Source organism: Vanellus vanellus (genome assembly GCF_965231255.1).
Source record: "Vanellus vanellus genome assembly, chromosome: 6".
In the NCBI taxonomy this organism is placed as follows: domain Eukaryota; kingdom Metazoa; phylum Chordata; class Aves; order Charadriiformes; family Charadriidae; genus Vanellus; species Vanellus vanellus.
In genome coordinates this window covers 64,750,657-64,773,414 of record NC_138911.1, presented here as the reverse complement: position 1 = coordinate 64,773,414, position 22,758 = coordinate 64,750,657, and the positions used below count along the sequence as shown (strand labels likewise).

The 22,758-nt window shown below is 41.7% G+C and overlaps 1 protein-coding gene across 1 annotated transcript in view; it reads right to left on the bottom strand.

Annotated features, from left to right (window-relative positions):
• Positions 1-256: 256 nt before the first annotated feature.
• Positions 257-22,758, bottom strand: part of CLMN (calmin) — a gene marked incomplete at both ends in the record, with an annotated part of 75,418 nt that continues 52,916 nt past the window's right edge. Inside the window, 12 exons of the mRNA XM_082484946.1 lie at positions 257-410; positions 1,830-1,891; positions 2,981-3,041; positions 4,580-4,761; positions 5,791-7,110; positions 8,566-8,648; positions 9,645-9,838; positions 11,674-11,864; positions 13,206-13,298; positions 16,110-16,193; positions 17,723-17,818; positions 20,409-20,470. Of these exons, the coding sequence (XP_082341072.1) occupies positions 257-410; positions 1,830-1,891; positions 2,981-3,041; positions 4,580-4,761; positions 5,791-7,110; positions 8,566-8,648; positions 9,645-9,838; positions 11,674-11,864; positions 13,206-13,298; positions 16,110-16,193; positions 17,723-17,818; positions 20,409-20,470 (2,582 nt within the window). The remainder of the gene's footprint in view (positions 411-1,829; positions 1,892-2,980; positions 3,042-4,579; positions 4,762-5,790; positions 7,111-8,565; positions 8,649-9,644; positions 9,839-11,673; positions 11,865-13,205; positions 13,299-16,109; positions 16,194-17,722; positions 17,819-20,408; positions 20,471-22,758) is intronic.

The following is a 22,758-nucleotide window of genomic DNA, read 5'->3' as shown; positions in this document are numbered from 1 at the left end:
AAAGCAAGGCACAAATGTACAAAATCGCATCTACTAAATCAGATCATTTTTATATATATTTACACAATTATCATAATATAAAATGTGCTTAGACACTGTCATAGCACAACAGTAGAGGAATTGAGGACAACCTGATAATAAACAAAAATACCAGGTCCTACATTTCTGTTTGTGCTTCACCTGAAGGAACATGTTCATATGCAGATAAACAAAGCAATCCAGCCACCGTCCTTTATTTTTCCGCACCTCACAGAGATCAAACTTTGTTGCTAAGAAGCTGTGGAAGCAGTAAAAGGCAGTAGACCAGCACCCAGAAGAAAATGATGAAGTAGAACAGCTCTGGCTGCTCGGCAATTGTAATCTCATGAGTTGGTGCTGGAGTCTCACTTGCTTCCAAGTCCTTTTTCTTCCTGAAAACAGAAGAGAATTTGCTAAGAGGCAGGAAAAAGAAGAAAACCTCACTGTTAACATCTACTGTCAAGATCAGAGGGTAAACTAAAAGACAGCATTTTAATGAACTATTTCAATCTCGTCAGTTGGAGTGCACACTAGACTATGGGCTTTAGCAGTGTGTTTCCTTAGGAGCCAAGGTGCATAGCAATTAATCCTCTGAAAATGCCGGACAAATTCTCAGGTAGTTTAAATACATGCCATTACAGTACAGTCCTTTGATGTAAGGTGATTTCCACCAGTCAAAAAGGTGCCCTTTTATATTCACAACAGTAAACATAGCTCTGGGCAACACATACCGCACTTCCATGATTTTACTTAGACACTATCTGACTTGATATACTTTCCCCAAATCATCTACTTTCAGATCATCTCATGTCAGACACCAGAATATTAAACAGAAAAAGCCCCAGACTTCCAGAAACCAAGTAGCAGTTGGGGTTTTACAGGACAACTCCAAAATTCCAGCTTTCCAAAATTCCAGCTGTGGTTCATAAGGGCAAAGCCTGATGGACTCTGCCAGCACCACTGAGAACTCACAAAGACAAGAAAAGATCTTATTTAGAAACACACAAGATGGTACACTCATTTTATAACTTTGTGATACTGTATGAATCACCCTCTGGTAGACTTTTTTTTGTAATCTACTTTTGGAGAAAACTGGGTTTTGGCCTGTTTTAATGAGTCCTTTTTCTGGCTTGGGGCATCCCGCTTGCTCACATGTTATACTGGATATATATCTTAAGTATAAACTTGCTCACTATCAGCAGTCTGCAAACAGACATAACTGTGACAGCTGTTCATATTTTTTTTTTTTTACAGAAGCATAAGTGAGACCAGGTCCCTGGATCCTGATAATATTTTGCATGTTTTCTGCATTTAAATGCAATCATCATTTGAACTCAAAGTTCCGGGACATACTATTCAGTATCAACTGAGAGGGAAAACATAAAGCCATCCTTGTTTCTTATAGGTATGTAGACCCTACATTTTTCCCTAGAACTGACTACTCTAAACATTGTCTCGACAGTCTTCCAAACTTGGAAAGAGTCATCAGTGCCGGAGGGCCTCATTTTTTAAGTCCTCCCACTCTTTTCTGGGTCTGAAATACCCACCATGTCGGGACAGTGCTTACAGTCTTGCTTAGGCAGCTGAATCTTTCAAGTCAAGAAAAAGCATTTTAGTCAAGGGGGAGATCTAGCAATAAAAGTTTTGAACCTTACACCTATGGTAAATAAGGACTCCTAGCTCTTACACACAATGTCCAGTCAGTCTCTACCATTATAAGTTAATTTTCATTTCCCTTTGCAACATTCTTAGAAGTACCTAGAAGTTATGGGTTCCTTGCAAAAGGCTTTGTCTGAATAAGAATGACTCACCTAATGATTAATGGATTTTCACCCATATCTGTCATCTTCTGCTTGTTTTCACCATGAGTTTCCTTAAACAAACAAAGCAGGAATAGATTATATAAACAAATAAAATTCAGCATCTCCCAAAGAGCGAAGTTGTGTGTGCATCCTTTGCAGAGTATGTCTAATGTTTGCTCATATCAAGTGGAAGTGTGCTTATAAATTTGTTCCCTGCCTGCACATCTGCTGCTGCAGTCTGGTACGCACACAGAAAAGGAAAAAAGTTGTGAAAAAAGAAGATTGTTTTTGCTTTCAGCTGCTTTCCTTCAGTTGAATAAAGCTCCCCTCATTCATGCATATTTCTGGTAGCTCTGACAGCATTGCGAAACTACAGCATCTATGTGAAACCTCCATTTCATTGAACATTGGTGGCAGCATTTCTTTAGAACTCCAAGAAGGTCAGAATTTTATTTGGTGCTGAAAAGAGCCATAATCCTGTCCTTGCTCAGCATGCCCAGGCTCCTGTTGCTGTCCCTTCCTTCCGAGTTAAAAAACAAAAATCCAGAGCTCAGTCGTACACGGTGCTCTCAAGAAACCAATGTGAATTACATCTGCCAATAAGGATGCAGTTTCACTTTACAACTGAAATTCTTTTAGGGTTAGCTGCTGCTATTGAGATAATATAATACATTACTACGGTGAAGGAGAGGGAAGGAGCCCAATCTTTTGTAAAAAGTGCATTTCAAGAGACACTCAGCGTTTTTGCAGGGCAGTGAGTGGGTCACCGACATACATACAGAGAACTCAAAAACTAAAATAAACTGGAGCAGCAAATCAAGGCAGCTTCAAAGAGGAGAAATGTTGCAGCTATACTGTTATGACAAAGTAAGCATCACAGTTACAATAGATTCACAGTTACAATAGATTTAATTGTAGTATGGGGTACTCCTTTGTGGGTTTGTTCAAGGTTCGGTGAGGTTCAGTTCCATGTATTTGGCAGAGTTCAATAAAGCTTTTCAGCTATGCCTGGTTTTGGTAATAAAATTGTTAGAAGCCACAGGGCTTTTGGATTATCACAGAGCTTATCCATAGAGTAGACCCTTTTACACTACGTGAACTTGAAGAGTTCAAGAGAAATAGAGAAACAGTGGTAGAAAGGTAAATTTCCACACACTTACCTCCTCAGAAGGATTAGGAAATCTTTTGCGGAGATGAATATTGGAATCACTGTCACTGATTCTGAAATGGATGTAAAACCATTTTTTTAAAATTCATAAAGCTAAGTTTTGGTTTGACTTCAAAGAAAGCCCCTGCAATTGCACATGCTAGTTTTAAGTTAGGCAAAACCACAAATATGCATTGTTGCATGTATTAGAACATGGACTTGAATTTCTCAGTAACTTCATAAAAAATAGCTTTGGGAAAACCTGACCCACAGTAAAACATCCATATGCTCAAATTGGAGTCTTTTCTGAAACATGGTATCTGATGGGGTTTTTGCACCTTTGACATCATTTACATTTAAGTGAGAGTGCACCCCAGGTTTTATGGCTGTCTGTATAAATAAAAAAATTGACAGACCTTGCAGGGTACAGAAATCTTGATGGAGACAATGGGTTTTTCTAAGCAAATTCTTTCAAATTCATTAGAGTGCTACAGCGATAAGCATCAACAAATTACAGTTCATGTCCCACTCAACCACATTACCTAAGAACTAAATGAGAACGTACGAGGAAACAGAAGTGAATGAGGTATGATTGGCTGAGTGTCTCTGTGCTGGGGCTGGTGAGGTGCAGTTAACTTTCCCTATTGTGGCCCCTACACCGCTGTGCTTTGCATGTGTAGCTGGAACAGTGCTGATAACACACCGGTGTTCTGGTGATTGCTGAGCAGCGCTTACGCAGCACCAAGGCTGTCTCTCCAACCCCCTGCAAAGGCTGGGGGTGGGCAAGAGGTTGGGAGTGGACATAGCTGGGACAGCTGATCCAAACTGACCAAAGGGATATTCCATACCATATGGTGTTGAGCTCAGCAATAAAAACTAAGAGAAAGGAGGAAGCTGGCAGAGGGACACACACACTCACACTCATTATTAAGGCATTTGTCTTCTGAAGCAGTCACTACACCTTCTGAGGCCCTATTTCCCAGGAAGTGGGTTGACATTGCCTGCTGATGGCAAGTAGACAGTAAATATTATTTTTTTTTTTGGTCTCCTGTTGCTTTGCTTTCACACATGGCCATTGCTTTTCTTCATTAACCTGCCTTTACCTCGACTCGTGAGTTTCTCATCTTATTTTCCTTCCCCGTCCTGCCGAGGATGGGGAGTTAGAGAGTCACTTGGTGGGCACCTGGTGGCCAGCAAAGGCCAACCTACCACAGTCTTGTTCACTTGTTCATAGACAGAAAAAAAGGCCAACAAGTATCTGTTGGAATGAAGCAGTGTCATGCTTCCACATAGTGTCACAATGCGCATGGATTATTTCATATACATTACAAAACACTCTTTCTGTTGGAAAAAGTTATAACACTGCCATGTTCAAAATGCGCTGGGGTTCCAGTTGGGTTTTGCATAGCAAAGTCTGTATAGCAATGTCAAATCAAGTTCCATTGGCACTGAATCACTCATGTTTAAGATAAACCCAGGAAGAAGCCAACGAGTCCCAGTACATTGCTCCAAAAAGAAGTCTACAAGAAATATCCAATGGACAGGGAACACTTCAAAAGACCAGGCATTCACAGCAGTTAGGTGTATTTAAGACAAAATTAATGTGAAATACCTGGATAATTCTTGACAATCAGCAATTTCTTCCAGCTTATCTTGTGACAGAGCAGTAGTGGCAACTTCTGAGATCTGCAAGTCTTCTGCTTGGATCATATTTTCCCCTTCTTCCTCCCTATTACTACTTTTTTCTGGTCTCTTTATGGCTATTGATAAATCCTCCAGATGGTCTACTATGGCCTGTTGAAATTAAGAAACATTTTGCATTAGACAACAAGACTGTTTCCCTACCCTTCTAAATCTCTTAGTGGTGTAGCCTACTCAAATGCTAAATTGCATGTAGTACAAGATTTAAAATCTCACTGAAGAGAATAAAAAGCAATTAGTTTCTTGAAAAATCATATTGGATACACTGAGCTATAAAGTATCATTAGTTCACCATACACACAATTAGTTGCCAGTTCTTTTTATATAAGAAGTCATCGCTCTTTGAAGTAATCTGCTAAAACTTTTTTAATCTATCCCCAATTAGTCTTTGAAGCTAACAGCAAATTGACTTCATTACTCTTAAGTGTCAGGACCAAAACATGTCTAAGCAACCTGTCTAAGCAACACGCAGAGTAACATTAAACGGACATGCGTTCCTGAAAAACATTGTCTGAAATTACTGTGCTGGAAAACATGTAAGACAACTCAAAATCAGTGTCTGCAAGAAGAGATGCAGTAGCAAATTGCCTAAATCCAATACACAGAATAATAACCAAAAATCCCCCCTCTTTCTCCTCCTCCAGTGTAGACAAGCCTTCATTTTACCCAGGGAACTTATCCGACTGAAATTGGTTTAAGTTTTTGAAGGCAAACTTAGATTCAGGCAAAAATTACCTTTGCCTTTATCCTTTCTATATCAGCAGTACTACTTTCTCTTCATCTCATTACAAATTATTAAAATACTCTCTGTGACAATCTTTTATGCCTAGGGATTATACAGGAGCCTCACCTACTTTAAAACATAATTAAAAATCACATTTTTGCAGTATTATTAGTATTAGGGCTTATTCTCTCTTTTAATGTCAGATCTTCTTAGGGATCTGCAATTCCATTCATTCCAGTAGAGGGCTGTGGCAAACAGCATTACTGGATAGGAAACCAAATACATTTTACATATTTTGCCAAAGCATTGCAAAATGAAAGCAAATGAAAACCGTTGAGGTCAGATGCTAATCCTCCATATATACACAAAGAAATGCTGCTAATAAAAAAATAAAATACCTCAGGATGTTGTGGAATCATGGAATCTTGATGGTTGGTGGCCTTTTTGCCATCTTTTTCAATTTCTAACTCTTCTCCTGCTAGTAATGGCACTTCTTTTTCATCAGAAGAATTCATGTGACTTTTAGTATCTGTTGTTTCCTCCTCACCGTCCTCAGTATCTATTTCTGATGGAGGGATACCACCTAGCTTATCCCCTAAGTCTGGCTCTGGAGCATCTTCCTTGCAGTTCTGTTCTGGTAAGCCCTTCTCATCTAAAACATCCGTTACTGTTTCAGAAGAAGCTTTGTCATTTCCAGTATCGTAACCTTCAATACAAGGCTGAAGGTAAGCGTCCAAAACTGCTGATATGGGAACATTATAATGTGGATAATAAAAGAGATCGTGGGGTATTACAGATACTTTTGAAGAACTGGGTAGCGCTTCAGCTGAAGGCTCGACTTCATCAGAGCTGTCCAGGTCCTCTGGATTTTTAGGTACATCAGAGAGAGAGTCATCAGATGTTTCATGCTGTGTAGATAGTTCTTGGCTTTTGAGATTAGAACCATTCAGTGAACAATGGTTAGTTTCTGTTGTCTCAGAGACAGCTGATTGCTTTGTATGTTCATTCTTTGGAAGTTTCAATAGTTCCTCATTTAGAAGATGAAGAACATACTTATGTGTATCTTCTTGTTTTGAGGTATCTTCTGGTAAAAGAATTGAAGTTTGGGGTTTGCTCTCCTCTACTTTATTTATAGATTCATCTGTAAGTATACCTGAAGTCCAGGATAATGGACTCAAAGAAGAAGTATTGGCTGAAAGGCTCTTAGTTTCGTTGTCATATTCCGTAGAGGTTTCCTTAGTTAATTCTTCAGAGTAGTCTTCAAAAGAGTCAACAGAATTTTTCTGATCTGTCAGGACAGCTGGAGAAAGCTCATCGTTCTGTTTCAGTGGATCATTAGATATGCCCCCTTCACCTGGCATGAATTTATCACTTAGAACCTCCCAAGAAGAATTGGAATCAAAACTGACAGATCCTGTAATTTTCAGTGAGGTAGGCCTCTGAGGCTCCTCTTCAGACGTTTCCTGTGCATCACTGAACACGTGACTCAATTTCCCATTACATTTTTCAGGAACAGTTTCTGATGGGATGCTCTCAGGTGTGTCATGAATATGAACCTTTGGAGGAGCAGGATGACTCCTTTCGTGATTAACAGTATACATGTTTTCTTCACTTTCACTTAAAATCAAGATTTTGCCTTCTTCTTCTGAAGGCGTGTCTTTGATGTGGACGTACGTGGACTCAATTGGAAGCTCCTTGTCAGGATCTGTAAAGTCTTCCTATAAGTGATGACACACCATTAAAAGACAAATCATACCTCAGATACCATTTTACTTTTCCCAAACACTACAGAAAGAGCAACTACCTAGCCCATCACCTCATTACCTTGTGAATGGCCAATTAATGACTCACTTATTTTGGAAGTAGGGAAACCAATTTGGCAAGTCAAGTGAGTTGAACAAAGCTCAATGTCAAGAAGCCACTTGTACAGGGTGATTAGAATGCAGACAAGCCTACTCCGCAGTTGTTAATGCATTCATCTCTCCCTGCTGAACCTGTGGAGACAACTGACTTGGCTTTTTGACACAATCCCAAACCCTGGGAATAAAATAAATCTAACAAGTCCACTAAATCCACTGTGAAATATATTAATATACTAGATTATTCCATTCCGACAGACTATGTAAAAAAAAAAAAAAGGTAGGCTTTTTCTTTGTCCGTTAAAATGCCCACAAGTCTTATTGCCACCAAATCTTAATGCTCATCTAATCTAATAATCATAATTAGATTATTATAGTAATTTTAATTCCAGTGACTTCAGTAATGCCCACCAATTTTATAAGCCACAAAATGCATACCAACCAATGCACCTTCAGTCAAGAAATGAGAGGAAATGACTTTTGTGTAGGACCCATCATTTATGTGCAGGTCCTCCAGCACAAAATCTTACCCAGATACTCGAGGAACACTGAGTCCCTTGGGAACCCTTTCAAACCAAAACGACCGTGTTGAACTAGGTTTGTCTGGAAGTACGAGCAGCCTCCAGAACAGTTTTTTCAACTTAACGCAGATCTCTTCTCCAGTTCCTGGGACATTTTTCCTCAAGTTTTCTGTCTCCTATCCTTTAATTCCTCTATAAGTTTATCCTCTGTTTCTCCAAAAGACCTTCATCAATCCCTGGCACTGTCGGTCCCTGCTTGCTCCTCAATTCTGTATTTTTTTGATAAAGTCTGCATTACAGTTCTGGCCCATTAAGCTGTAGTTTGTTTCGTGCTTACAATGAGTGCTTCTGACTGCTCCATTGGCAGGACTCAACCTCTGGTATCTTACGTCTGATATGATATCTGCTAAATTCAGGTTGACTGTGGCTCTCCAACTTGAGAAGACAGAAGTCAAAATGAACTCCAAAGTCCAGCGAATCATCACAGATGAAGGGATAAACTTCAGCCTTATTCTGAGACTAATATAGCAAAGTAGTAACCAGTTCTAGCCTCTGAAAGTTATAATTGCTCGTAAATGTTTAAAAGCACAGTTCTACCTAAAGCATTTTAGTGATCACCAGTGAAAGCCCACTTGACTGGATTTAACAAAAATGTGAAAAATTTAAACTGAGTTTGTGGTTTGTTTTAAATAGTTTAGAAAGAAACCTAGAAGATAAATACAGCAATATCTGACTTTATTAAGTATGCCAAAGCAAATTAAAAAAATGACGTGACATAGGAGTAAATACATACCCCTTCCAGCTCCGGGAAGTGTTCCAGAAATTGCGCCACGTACGTCACAATTGACTGTTCATCGGGTGATTCCACCATGATATCTGTGGGGACAGAGGCAAGGAACTTGAGCACACACGGCTTTAAAACGCTCTTGCAGAGGAACAGATCGTCAGACATTTATCCTGCCTTTATGATGACAGACATAACAGCTACAAAGGCTTTTCTGTCTCTGACAGATCAGAGAGGGTGGTAGAATGCTTTTCACTTTCGATGGTACTCGAAAGAGTGCTCAACATCTTATTCACATTAATTTTTTCTTATTTCCAAACACATACTAAACCCTGATCAGGGTCCCTTTTCATCCACCTTCATACTGTCATTTATGCTGTTGTCACTAGACAGTGTTCTTGTTGAGTGACAGCACAGAGCTTTATTTTTAGCAGGATGGCCCGGTCTTCTAACAGGTGACCCATGAAAGCACAAATAACCAATCCGTGCTTTCAGTCGTAAAATCAAGGCTTAATACCTGTCTGGTAGAGTGCAGTAAAACAGACTGCAAGAAGCAGCTCCATTTGTATATACACACACACATATATGCTTATGTTTACATATATAAATATATATCTGTGTATATATGCATTTCAAAGGAAAAACCGGGATATGCAATAATACGTTTGAATAGCTATCTACCCATTTTGCTGGTATGGCAGACTGGCACACTTCATCCTGGAGCAACATTTAGTCTCTGCAGACTGCGGGCGTTCGGAAATAGTGCTGATGCGTGGAGAGACCTCTCAGCACAACAGGGTGGGGATGAATGCCCGCTAGTAATGCGGATGTCACAGAGTGTCTACACATTAACCAGGACCAGTATACATAGCTAAAACTATGGTGAGATCTCTTCCCATGAGGAGCTTACAATCACGACTGGAAGCCATTGACCAATTCATTTGTGTTTTTCTTATCAACCAGCCCAACCTACTGATCACATCGCCAACCGAGTCACTGGGAGGTTTTTTGGTAGGTATCACAATGCAATATTCATGAATTCATTACAGTTTGAATGTTACCCAACAAAGCTGATGTAGGCGTTTTACCTTCTGGTTCGAGGAGCCGAGGAACACCCAGCTTATTTTGTGCTGTGCTGAAAGCATCCTCCAGGTTTTCTCGAGCTGATTTCTCCAGTGCTTGCTTCATGTCTACCAAAGTAGAGTCTATTGCTTTTATGATAGCTAAGAAAGCCAGGCCACTCCTCCAACTGCTGGCAAAGTCCTGAACTGCGACACCGTACCTGAACAGAATTACATACAGTTTACATGGGTGGTTGTGTTACAAAATACAAAGTAAAGGCACCAGCGCTTTCAAGGGCTCCTGAAAGTTAAAATCACAGAATCACAGAATCTCCTAGATTGGAGAAGACCTGTAAGATCATCTAGTCCAATCATGAACCTAACACTGACAAGCCCACCACTAAACCATGTCCCAGAGCACTATATCTACACGACCCTTAAATACCTCTGGGGATGAGGACTCCACCACTGCCCTGGGTAACACGTTCCGATGCCTGATGACCAGTTCAGTAAAGAAATTCTCTCTAATATCCAATCTAAACTTCTCCTGGTGCAACTTGAAGCCGTTTCCTCTTGTAAAGTAAGGTTGCTGAGTTGCACTAGTCACGTTTGCGACCTTTTTGGATTTTGAAATGCACAAAATACATCCATAAAACACAAGGGTTCACAAACTGGATTGCTGTGGCCAACAGCTGACACCAACCTCCTTGTAGGAAGTAGTTAGTAAAAACGAAGCCCTCAAGAACTCGGCAACCACATTTAACATTTGCAAAACCAAATGTCTCTGCGATTCCTGTTTCTGTTGCTCTCCAGCATTTTAATGCCATAGCTTGGGAAGACTGCCAGCACTTAAGTATTTAAAAACATAAGCATAAATGATTCACATTCCTGTGTACTTGGCCTTCTATAGCAGAAAATTGTGCTTTGCCAAATGCAAATGGTGTCAGTGTATGTATAAACCACAAGTGTGTCAGATGCCCAAAGTTTTGGAGGAAAAAACAACCATCAAACTTGCAATGAAATGCAGCTCCAGAACGGAAAATTCTGCACAGGTCATTGGATAAGAGGATCATAATTACGCTATTATGTTTTTAATAGTGCAGTTGCAAGAACAATTTTCTCCTCTTAGATGTTTTCAATTTGAACTCTTTGACTGGACTGAAAAGTCTATGGCCTGTACTTCTCTGGTCCTCACTCACCTCTCTGTTAATGACACTATCAGCATTATTTTGGCACTAAAACTGTGCTTCCTCTGCGGGCTGCGCTGGCAGCAGGGAACTACAGATCTCAATGGGACAAGTATATCTGCATAACAAGCACCCTTAGCCTCACTGGAGATACCCAAGGGATGATGTGGCTCACAGGACCGAGTATTTAACATGTAAATTTTTATCTTCAACACTGGACACAGAACGTTGGTGTACACAGGCAGCTATAAATCCATCAACAGACAAAAATGCCCAATATTCAGCTATGCAACTTGTATAAGTAAGTTTGACCCATGCCCTCTTTAAAACTCTCCGGCAGTCATCGCTTCGGGTAACAATATATGTAAAACACACTCCAAGCATTTACACCTGTACTACGCATCTCACACTAAAGTTTTTTAACCTAAAGTTTTTTAACTCTGCCAGGTGAAAGCATTACTAGACAAAATGCTGTGGCAAAAGAACTGCTTTTTTTATTAAAGAGGAGAGAGATGGGTTGGGCAATGGAAACGGGCCCAAATGTTACAAGTTCATGAGAAGCAACCCAAGATCCGCTCCCTCCCCCCTTAATTCTGAGGAAAGAGGGAGCCTAATGGGGGCTCTGTCCTTCGAGGCACTCTGCGGCACAGAGAGAAGCTCCCTCGGGGCTGCTGCTTCATTCAAAAGGCTAAAGTCTTTCAAGATATTTATTTTTTTCAGTTCACCCCTTGTTTACGTCTACCCTTTAATGAGCAAAAGGTACCAAACAGACTGCAGGGGAGCCAGGGGACAGGGGGAGGAGGGAGAAAAAGAGATCCAAAAGGGCAGGTGGCGAAACACATTTTTTCCACGCGGGTTTGCTAGCTTACTTTCTGGTTTTCCTCTGAACCCAGATTAAAAGGGCTCTGATGGCTTTCCGCTGATCCTTCACGGTAATGGACATGTTTCTCTCCACGCTGGGTGTGCTGGGGTGGGACGTGTCTGACTCGGGACCGCTGGGCCCGGAGGACAGGCTGGAGGAGGAGGAGTTCCTGTTGAGGTTACCTGTCAGCTCCTTAATCTGAAATAAAAGGCGAAACACTCAGCGCTTTGGTTTAACACCGGCTGCACGGAGAACTCCAGTGCTTGTTTTCATGCAGACTTGAAAGATAACAGCGCCATAACTGAATTTTAAGAGGTAATTATAGACTTGTCCATTATAGCTCTCCACTTGTATTGCACAGGCGTGAGAGCCAGCAGCAGCCTCGCTGGCAGCCCCAGGACACAGAAAGGGCAATTTCTTCAGCCTGAAGCATCACTTCAGTATCACTTCAGCCTGAACGGAGCCAATTCGTATTAAACAAAAAGCAAAGAAAGATGTCCTTGAAAGAAAAGTTGTTTTTACTGACATTGTTCTTTCTCTTCCCAGGAGAATATATTAGGAGGATATTTCGCTTGAGCAAAATATTTTTAGTCAAGGAATCATGACCTGCAGCATCGCTGCTCTCCTGGTCAGCGTTCATACTTGAGTCCAATCATCCACTCTGCTGCTTTTAGGTCCCCCATGTCCTCCCTCTGCTGCTTGGGGTGACAGATTCTGGTCACTCCATCTCCACCTGCGAGTCCGCCTGGCCAAACCGGTGCTGTGCACCGCTGCTCAGCTTGAGGAGCTCAGCCAGGAAGAGAAATCCCAGGGCAACTTCGAGATTATTTTTTAAGCCGCTACCCATTTTAGAAATGAGTCCAGGAGAACGAAAGAGCCTCACAGTCTTACGAGAGTTGCAGAAACCCTCCCTCTGTCTCTCTCTGTTCATTAGAATTCGGTATTGTCTAGAAGGACGTTTTCAAGATATGTGTAGATTAGGGAGCAGTTTTAATCTAAGCCTGGGGCTAAATCAATTTTCAGGCTCAAATGACTTTTATCAGTTCCAGGCCCCTCAAGATCTTTCATTTGGCCCTCCACATCATTTGCAAATTTTTGCCATGTTGAGTAAGTCTCCAGACATCAGTGATTCTACATGGAATTTCCCACCACGTTGGCCCAAATCCAGAAAAAGTTATAGAAAATAAACTGTGACCTGGAACCAAACCCAAGATGTTGGTTCAGGTCCAGGGAATCTGGAGCAGAACCCTGAGCAGGCACAGGAGAGAAGGGAAAGTAGAAATCTGAAGCTCTAATTCCAGTCCAAGTCAAACAAGGGCTTAAATTATCTCCTATTTACACCAAAATAGGTCCAATGAAGTAAAACGAAAGCAGCTGCAGGCATAAAATTAGCGTCTATTAGGAGGGAAAAGCTCAGGTTTAGCATGCGTAATTATGTTCTTTAGGATTAAAAATCAATTTAAAAATCGGTATTCAGCTGGAATAGATTGATACCATGAAGATTGTTCACTTATGAATAAAGTATTCAAGTTTTATTACCTGAAAAAACAAGATTATATTCCATATTAGTCCAAGTACCAGCGAGGAATTTCCATCTGCTATTTCTGCTGCATCGATGCTAACAAGCTTTACCTGTAGGAGAGATCAGAAATTCAGCGGCTGAATTCAATGCAGCAAGGTAACTGCAAAAAATGTACTGAAACTACTGGATATGGCCAGAACACCTCTGCCACCGAGAGGCCAGCCAAAAACCAAGACTGAAATCTTGTGTTAATGGGAATTTGCCCCAATCACAACCATCCTGCTCATGGAACTCTTATCGCAAGGCCCCAGCACGGTCTGCAGAACAGTGGTGAGCCCAGTTCTGCATCCTCAGGGCCACAAACGTGTTTCCTCCATACAAAAATGGAACAAGATGGTGCCCCCTCCAGTGGAGCCTATTCTTAAAAAGTAGAGAGTCGATTCTCATACAAAAATTAAAATCCTAATAAGATCTGCTTACTTCTGTTTTGCTACTCATCTCCTTTCTCCTCGCTTATCTCACCTCACACAGCTTGTCCCAGGGTCCTGATTAAATCAGTTAGCAAAGGATAGCGCTGCCTAATCCAAGCAAACTCTGGACTTTCCCACACTGTGGTTTCTTCCACCTGATAAGACCAGGATGTTATTCTCTTAGAGGACACAGACTTGGTTTTGGCAAAGGTCACAGGGGAGGGAGGAAGCACGGCAGCTGTCAGTACTGCACATGAGACCCACCCCGAGTTAAAGCCCAGCACACAGCCCCATTTATCACTGAGAAATCTCCTACACGATGAATCACTGAGCCGTGCTTTACCCTGCTGCCCCGGTTCCACAGAAGCATACGCTGATGGGTTCCACCCATTGTGGTTTAATATTTAACCCTGAAGCTCTTGGCAGCCCAGGCATTTTGCCAACACTTTCATCACCACCCTTCACTAGCCGGTTTGGTTAAACTGGAAAAAGGAAAGCAAAATAACTTTTCTATCTAGTGGTTCGTGCAACAGTTTTCAGTCTTAGCAAGGAGACACCTCTAGCTGTCATATTTCATAGAGCTCTGTCCTATTTCAAGGCTCAGGCTTCTTGCTAGCTCCAAGGTATTGGGCATGGGTAAACCTTCAAGACCTAGTACATTTGAATAGCAGTTTCTCCAAAACAGGGAGCAAGTGGCATTTACCATTAGACCGCTCTCGGTGTCAGCTCTGTCCTCTTACCACTGCCTACGGTTGCCACCCAGCCCAGCAGAGATACCTGGCTATAACATATTGGCTGCTTACTCTTAAGAAAACGAGAAATCCATAGAAAAGTAGGTGTTTTAGCACAACTAATTAAAAGGCTGCCCATGTCCAAGGTTCCTCCTGCCTGGCCTTGCTCATTGAGGGTCCAGGTTGTTCCCTGGTGAGCTCCTGGCCACCAGCTGTGCTTCTGCTGCAGCTCTGCAGTGCATTTGTTATCGACAGAGAGAAAAACACCTCATCTGCCAGTAGGCCTTAGCTGGATTTGGGTAGAAATCATCAATTGGGAAACTGTTCAGAAATCTGAGAACCTGTAAAATATTCCTTAGCAGTTCTATACCAGAACATGTAGACATACACATTTAGGGCCAGAGCAGCCCCTACTGGTGGAGACTCCAAAAGGAGACTGGAACAGCTGGAAGTTACTGGACAACTTCTTGACCTTTCCCATCATCTCCTGGGGAAAAAGGCAGAGGAGGTCAAGCCTCCCACACCTACCAGGTCCTTAATTGATGTGCTAAGGCCTCACTGCACGCTCGTTCCTGCGCTGGGGTTGCAGAGACTCTGCCGCATGACTAGTCCTGCTGCAGCATCTCTGGGGCAAGAGCTGAGCTCATTGCAGGGAAGCAGCAAAGTGACATCAGTTGCTGCTGTGGCATTCCATGCAAGGCAGGGTTTTGCCCCTGTGCACACACCGGATCCCTCCTCACCCATAAAGTTTAAACCCTGTAAAGTTTAAACCCTATAGAGTACTCGCACCCTGGAGCCAACAGGATCATCAATTGCATTTCCTTCCCAGACCATTGGTATAGTGGAGGAGTTGCAAAACGTTCTTTCAGGTACTCGATAAAAAAATCTTTCAGTACAGCAAGAATGCTGCAGCCCTTTATAGGACTTTGGTCCTTTATAGGACACGGTCCTCTTTCTTTCTGAAAGATTGAGGTAGACTGTGGATATGAGTTGTTACGTGGCTGGGACTTCTCTTGACCCCATTACTTCTCAACATTTTCCAAAAGCAGAGAGTTTTCAAGACACAGGCCACATCCGTAGGGCTTTGGAATAAAGCCCTAATGGGAGAAATAAAAAAAGGAATGAATCATTTCAAGCTACAGGGTCCGATCTTGCTCAGTCACCAAGAAGTTTAGGAAGTCACGTTGCAGTCGGGCCACATGGACTATGCGGGAAGTTACATCCTTATAAGGTTTTGATTCCTGGAATTATGCATTTATGTCATGTTCCCAGATTTAATTTTCTCTTGCCTTTGACTCATGATCAGCTGCTGCAGCAGTTTACCAGATAAAATACACGATTTATAATACTGAAAATATTTCTGATGAAAGAAAGTCATCTACCTTCAGCATAACTGAAGTAATGCCGCTAAGACCCAGTTCATAAAGATTACTCGCATTTCTTTTTATTTTCTTTTAATATTGGCTTCCTGATCCTTTAATCCTGTTGAACTTTTACATTATAAAATGAACAAATAATCCTTGGTTTAGACTCTGTAGGTGTTCTCATTGGGCAGTTTTATGTGGCTTTTCAGCCTTGCTGCTAAGGTAAGTCCCAGTGCCTTTGAGCGGTACATTCCTCTGACGCGCACGCAGCACACAGACTAGTTACAATTACAACAATTACAATTTGCCATATACATCAAGCGAAGATATTAAGACCAGCCTCTGAAAATACTCACGTTACTGTCCTCCAAGAACTTCAGTGCTTTGGCTATGTTGTTCAAACGAAAAATGCGATGGGTTGAAGATTTGTACTCGTGCATCTAAAAATAAAGAAGAGCCGCGCTGTTTTTAGAAACGGTGGAGTTATTCACCACTACATGCAAAGCTTAGAAAACCTACAAACACAGAGGCAAAATACAGCTGAGGAAATCTACCTATATAAAATTATTGCCATCTTCTCTGATCGGTAAAGTGCTTCAACTACATGATCTGCCCTTGCTGTAGCAAACCAGGGCTAGCAACCAGCTTCCCGGCTCTCTAGATGTTATCGCTCTCTTGGACCTGCCACGTTGATAATTTATGTAGTCACTCCCCAACCACGTTCAGTCACAGGATCAAATTTACCTGAAAACGTGTAATAACGGATTTTTTTTTTTTTTAGTCTTGAATTAAATTAAATGATCCTAATTATGAAGCGAGAGCAGTTTTTGTAGTAGGCAAAGGCAGGTGGGAGGCAGAAACCTTTAACTTTGGCAGAGATGGAACAGATTTGTTGCACGTCTGTCTCCCTGTGATACCACTTTGGCACGCTGCTTTTACCACGCGTGTGCAGGAACACCTAACTGCCATCGCAACAAGTTTGGCCGGCTGACCTTACCTCCTTCCCTGCCCTTCTCCCTGACCTCCCGAGGCACAGCCTGGGGATGTGATTTCCCCATCAATTCCTTTCCAGCCCGGCTCTCAATGCAATCTGTCTGAATACACACAAACGCTGCTGCTTCTGCTACAGCTCCCCAAAACTGCAAGAATATTAAAAAATAGGTGGTTCTGAATGTGTCACCACAGCGGACATTCATGCTGCAGTATGCAGATGGTCCAGTCGCTGTAGAGCATCACCAGGGGACCACAAGTGCATCTGCAGCAGTGGGACAGCTGCAGGGCAGGTCTCGCCTCTTACCCAAGCGTGACACCCACACGGAAGAGAGTATTTGCTGACAAGGCTGATGTAGAAGGAAAACATTAAGGTCCACTGTAATTGGTCATTTATATTTGCACTGGGTGTTTCCATTTCTGGTATGTGGAACTTTATACAGCTCTTACAAAGAAAGGAGGAGAGAAAAAGATTTTGATAAGTGAAGCTTTGCCCTTCTGATTTAGACCGTATCAGTCAGACTAATGAAACCTGAGCCAGGGGGCCGGAACTAAACTCACAACTACACCAAGCATCAGCAGATCTATTAAGTGTCATAATTATCTTAGACAAAATAGAATTTATGGATTACAAAAATAATACAGTAAATATATCTTTTCTTGGTAATGTGACTTGGGTGATCTCCAAATGGAAAACGTGAGCATTAACGTATTAAAACCTTACAAAAACCTGAGGGGTAGGAACATTTACAGTGATTGCACACCATTTACACCTCATTGTCATATATTTCCTTGAAATCTAAGCTACAACTCAGGACACCAGCCTGTAATATAAGGAAATCACAACAGAGCTGCTGAAATTCTTATTACTGTACCCAAGACACGGGACCAAATTGACCCTTATTCCTTGGATGTCCAGACATCATTGCTCGTAACATAGTTCCATACCTACAGAGGTTGCTCCCTCTTGTATACATACCAGCTTTTGTCCTGACAGGATTTCCAGTAGCGCCATCAAAATTTTGCCATCTTGTATATCAATAAACAAGTCTTTCACTTTCAGAGGAGGCTTGCACTGTGAAGAAAAGAAACCAGGTAGCCTTTAAAGCAGTACTGCTTGGTACGACACCATGATTTCAGAGAGTAAGAAAGAGAATTTTACAAGACACAGATACTGGAAATAAATCTCAGCCTGCGGGAAGAAAGGGCTGACTATTCTTCACATCAGTGGCAATTCTGCCCAAGGCGTGTCGGCGCTAAAACTGAGATACAGTACTCGTGTAACTGAGATCAGACAAGGACTTATTCCAGATTTCCCATAACGGAATCTCACCCGAAACACTCTGCCCAGGAAGCAACCACCCCAGGGTGGGGTGCTGATCCCTCAGACTAAGACGAGCCCAGCAGAAGTGAATCCCCCTTTAATAAGCCCAGGATCCAGCTTGGCCACAGTGTCCTGTCTCCTCTGTAATGTTTCTGGTGGTGCCATTCCTATTTCCCAGTATTTTCTACGTACTTTTAAAAAGCAATTTCTTCTGTTGTGACTCTCCTCAGCAAACTCCTCCAAAGGGAACCATCTCCTCACTTCACCGAGGTGTCTGATGAGGAGCGCGCTGTGAGGCACACAGCCAAGTCAGCTCAGCCCCGAGGGGAAGTCTCAGCTGCAGCAATTACGCTCGGTTCAGGTGTCACTCGCTCTCTTGTCCCTAAAGAGCCCAGTCTTTTTATCTTCAGTTGGGCAATGCCCTACTGCTCAATTAAGCAGCTTCTGGCAAACTGGATCCATACATTTTTGTTACTAGTCTTTAATCTAGCCAAGAGTACTAAACAATGCTCCATACTTAAAGAAAGAAAAATATTGTTCATTTCAAGATTAAATAACCTGTCTGAAAGCCTCAAACCCAACCCTTTTTCGTTCTTTCAGTACTTAAGACAAGAACCCCCAGAACTCAGAAGATGCAGACTACTCCCAACTATCCCGTGACCAGCAGAGCCAGCTCCTCTCAAAAGATGACCCAAATGGGATGGTCTGCTCCAAAACAGGAGACACCACACCATAAGTTTCCTGAAGAAGTACAAGAAGACTTCACTGCCGCCCTTAAAAGAAAGAAGCCACTCTGCAAGAAGTGCTTCTTTGAGGATAAAGGCAAAAGCCACCTTCCTCAGTAGGAGTCCTCAGGGAATCACCTGTAATTAGAGAGAGCTTTAGCAAAGCTCTCATTATTTACATGGGTATGTTTATTATGCCACTTCCAGGAAAAACATTAAAATAGCAGCAGACTTTTGCCCTCTCTTCAGAAAAGCGTTTTTTTTTTTTTGGTTGAATCAGAGAGGAAAAAAAATTTGTATGTGCTCCAGAGAAAACAGTTCACCTGCCCACAAAGTTTCTAAGACTTCATATGCTTGGCATGGCAGAATTAACAGCACCCTATAGCCTTTTTCATGATCTAATTCCTTCTGTAAATCAAAGTCCTTCTCCACAGTCACATATTTGACAACCCTTTTTGACAACTTCCAAAACTGTAGTTAGTTTAAAGCCCTAGAGCTTGATTCACGAAGGAATCGTGTAACACTGTCTTCGTTCTGAGAGACCCTTGGGAACAATTGCTAGTCAAAACATTTGCAACTAGCCTTATTCTGATTTTCCAGTGAGATTTAAGAGGATCCCTTTATACCTTCAGCAACACTCACTGCAGAGTACTGGACTTAAGCAACCATATATGTGATGCCTTTCTTCTAAAGCTCCTTTGCTTTACTATGTCTGAAATGCAATCGCTCCCAAGAACTACAGGAGCCAGACTGAGAGTCAGCTTGAAGCCCAAACTTTGTCCCAATCTGTACTTCATGAAATTTAGCAACAGATACTAAAAGCACTGGGAAGCTCAAACTCCAGTCCGAGTTAGGACTTCGTCTAGATCGGGAAGCTGGTCTCATTCCTTGATCCTGCACTAAGCATTGCGACCGTCTCAGTAATATTAAGATTTTTTTTTTTTTTTTCTCTTTTCGGCCTCAACAGCAGGAAAACCATTCTCTGGATGGCAGACTACTCAGGAGAGTTAGTACTTACCTGCTATGAATAAGAACAGTGTATTAGGTTTAATAGCCATATTATGGCGTGGTTAAGAAACAATTACATCTTAAAAATATGAAATTACGTCCAAAAATTAGCTCTCTAATGTAAGTGGATGTGTAAAGATCCCATCATACAGCCCCCATCTCACAAACATGACTGACAAGGAATTAATGTTTCCCATCTGCAGATCTGAGATGAAGTCAGGTTCTGAAGAACATCTGTCTTTGGCCGTGATGCCTCAGATGTTCGAACTTCAAGTCCAGGGGAGAAACAGTCATCACCACATCAGAGCAGCCTCAACCACATCTGATTTTATGTGGGTACATTCTATGGGAAGATTCTAGCCTCATGGTAACAGTCAGTAGCATTGAAGACTGAAATCCACCTGAGATAAACCAGCCAAGCATTCATTGCACCTGACAAGCAATTTTCATTTACCCAGAATCATGCTTTCAGCTTCCCCTCATTCTCCTCCAAACGTCCCCATATGCAACTTTATTTCCAAATTTTAACTACTTTAAAAAGAATTAACTGCAATCTGTCTATGGTTGCGTCTTTGTATCTCAGTATCAAGACTGTTTGTCAGTCTTACCTTTCCCAAATGTAGGTTTATCCATCTGGTAAAGGTCCTCTTCTGTACATTTTCCCGTTCCACTAGAAGTATCAGAAATAAAAAACAGCACTTAAGTTTCCAGAAGAGGTAAAGCTGGTAGGAAATTTCAAAATTTGATCCACAAAAAAGTCAGAATTAATGAGAGGCCCGTGAATAAAACAAATACATTCCAAATCGGGAGATGTAAAGTGGAGGTATGGTGTTTTATTCAATTTCTTTGCCCAGACATGAGCTCTACACATATAGATGCATTCTACAGGACATAGGAAGAAGTCTCTCGTAGTTTTGCGATCTCCAATGTAGCATTTGAGAGATGAACACTTATGCGTTGTGCACAGCTCCCCAGTGATGTTAGCCTCTGAGCAGGCAGCTTGACCCTTCTATGTCAATTTATAGGATGATTGCTCCGACACCCTCATGCAAATCGGGCCGGCGTGGATTCCAATGTACTTACTTGCACGCACAAGGAAACAGGACCGCATTAGCCAGCACAACAATTTTGTCTTCATTCTTACGAATGAAAAAGCCTCACCAAATCTCCTCTTCCCAATCTCCTAACTACTGCATTTAAAATTGAAATTCCAAGTCCCTACACTGAAGAATCATTTTATTTATATTGCAATAAGACGAGGAGTGCTTGTTCCTTGCCAGAAGAGCTGTACGCTAGGTGCTGTACAAACAGCTCTCGGGCCAGCTGAAGAGTTTTTAATCACATCTGCCATTTCCTGAATCCATTTCCATAGTGAACTACAGCAGAAGTGTAAGGGGAATCATATTACTGACCAACTTTCATTTACCTTCTAATATAAAAAAGTAAACCATATATTTAATATAAATGAAGTGGACTGACGAAGTAATATTTCATTTTAGAGACAATTATTCTCAAGTGGTTCTCAAATTTCACTTGAATTAAGGAAATCTGGCAATTTATGAACAAAAAACCATTAAAACTAGTTATATGCTGTATTTCAATTTACTCATAGACCGTATCAAATATATTTTAAAACCATTTTGTGTTTCTTCAGCCCTACAAAAACAGCTAACCTACCTACTGGGAAATCACATTCTGTAAAAGTCTGGTTTGTTTTTATTGGTCAGACTAATTATAGGCTAAGTAGTAGCTTCCGTAAATCAAATTTTAATATTGCTCTTTTTGATCATTTTAACTGAAGGGTCAGCAGCCTCTAATCATATGTAGAATTGTTTTCCTTATTTTGATGTATTGGAATAGAGCTTTCAGCATGAATTACATGTCACTGACGGCCATTCGGGCCTTTTAAGTCCTCTTATTCCTGTAAAACCTGATTTTATGTAAGATTGGTTAAAAAAAGTCATTACCCCTTAAGTGCTTTAGAAAACATGGAAAATGCCAAACTAATTATTGCTGTTGGCTTTTCCTTTAACATATCTTAGAAGAATGCGCACAGATTTGAAACAGCTCTCTCCAAATGAAACTGTAAATTATATTAGGGTTCCAGAATATCTGTAAAAAAACCCCACAGCATTTACCGCCTACAAATCTCGAAGTACACTAAACCAAGAGCCGTGTCACATCTTTCTTGGGCCTTCCCTTCCTTCAGCACCTCGACCGCAGCACTGGCCCGCCACGCGTCCTACGTGTCACCTCGGGTGTAACTTCCACGATCGACCTGTTAAAATTAACTTCTGAGGGTGGAGTGGAGGTTAACGTTAAGCCAGATCTGTTCCCAGAGACGCTTCTTTTTGTTTAAATCCACGCGTTGGTGCCAAGGGGAAGGCAGACCCGGCGCAGGAGCGAGCGGCAGGCAAGGGGGCCGCCTCTTTCTTACGCCCAGGAATGCGCGGGTGGGCAGTGCCGGGTTTCGGGGAGACCTTATCAAATGGGCTGGATATACAGACTTCCAATGTCGGCCAAAATCAAAGAGGAAACACAGAAAAGTACACAGGAGCAAAACGAATGTTTTCTGATTTCATCGGCGGCTTGGTTTCTTGGTTTCTTGTCCTGTTTTTCCCCAGTCACTTCGGCAACGTTCATTTTCAGGGTAAATAAGGATGCAGAAGAGAGCTGTGTTTATTTACAGACCATCCATAAAACTGAGCACACATCGACTCCTCATTTTGCTGCAAAAATTCTGCCATCGATGCAAATTGGAGTTGCACATATGCCCGAAAGGAGGGGCGAGCCAAGCTGGTACGACTGCTTTAGGAAGCTCACGCACCAAGAAAAGGAAAATAAAAAAGGCACATTCAGGAAAGCACTTGCATATATACACAGGTTTCTGACACTAATCAGTGAATGTTTCTACAGCAAACAGCCTCTTTCCAGTAAGAACGATGACCCCAGCATGGA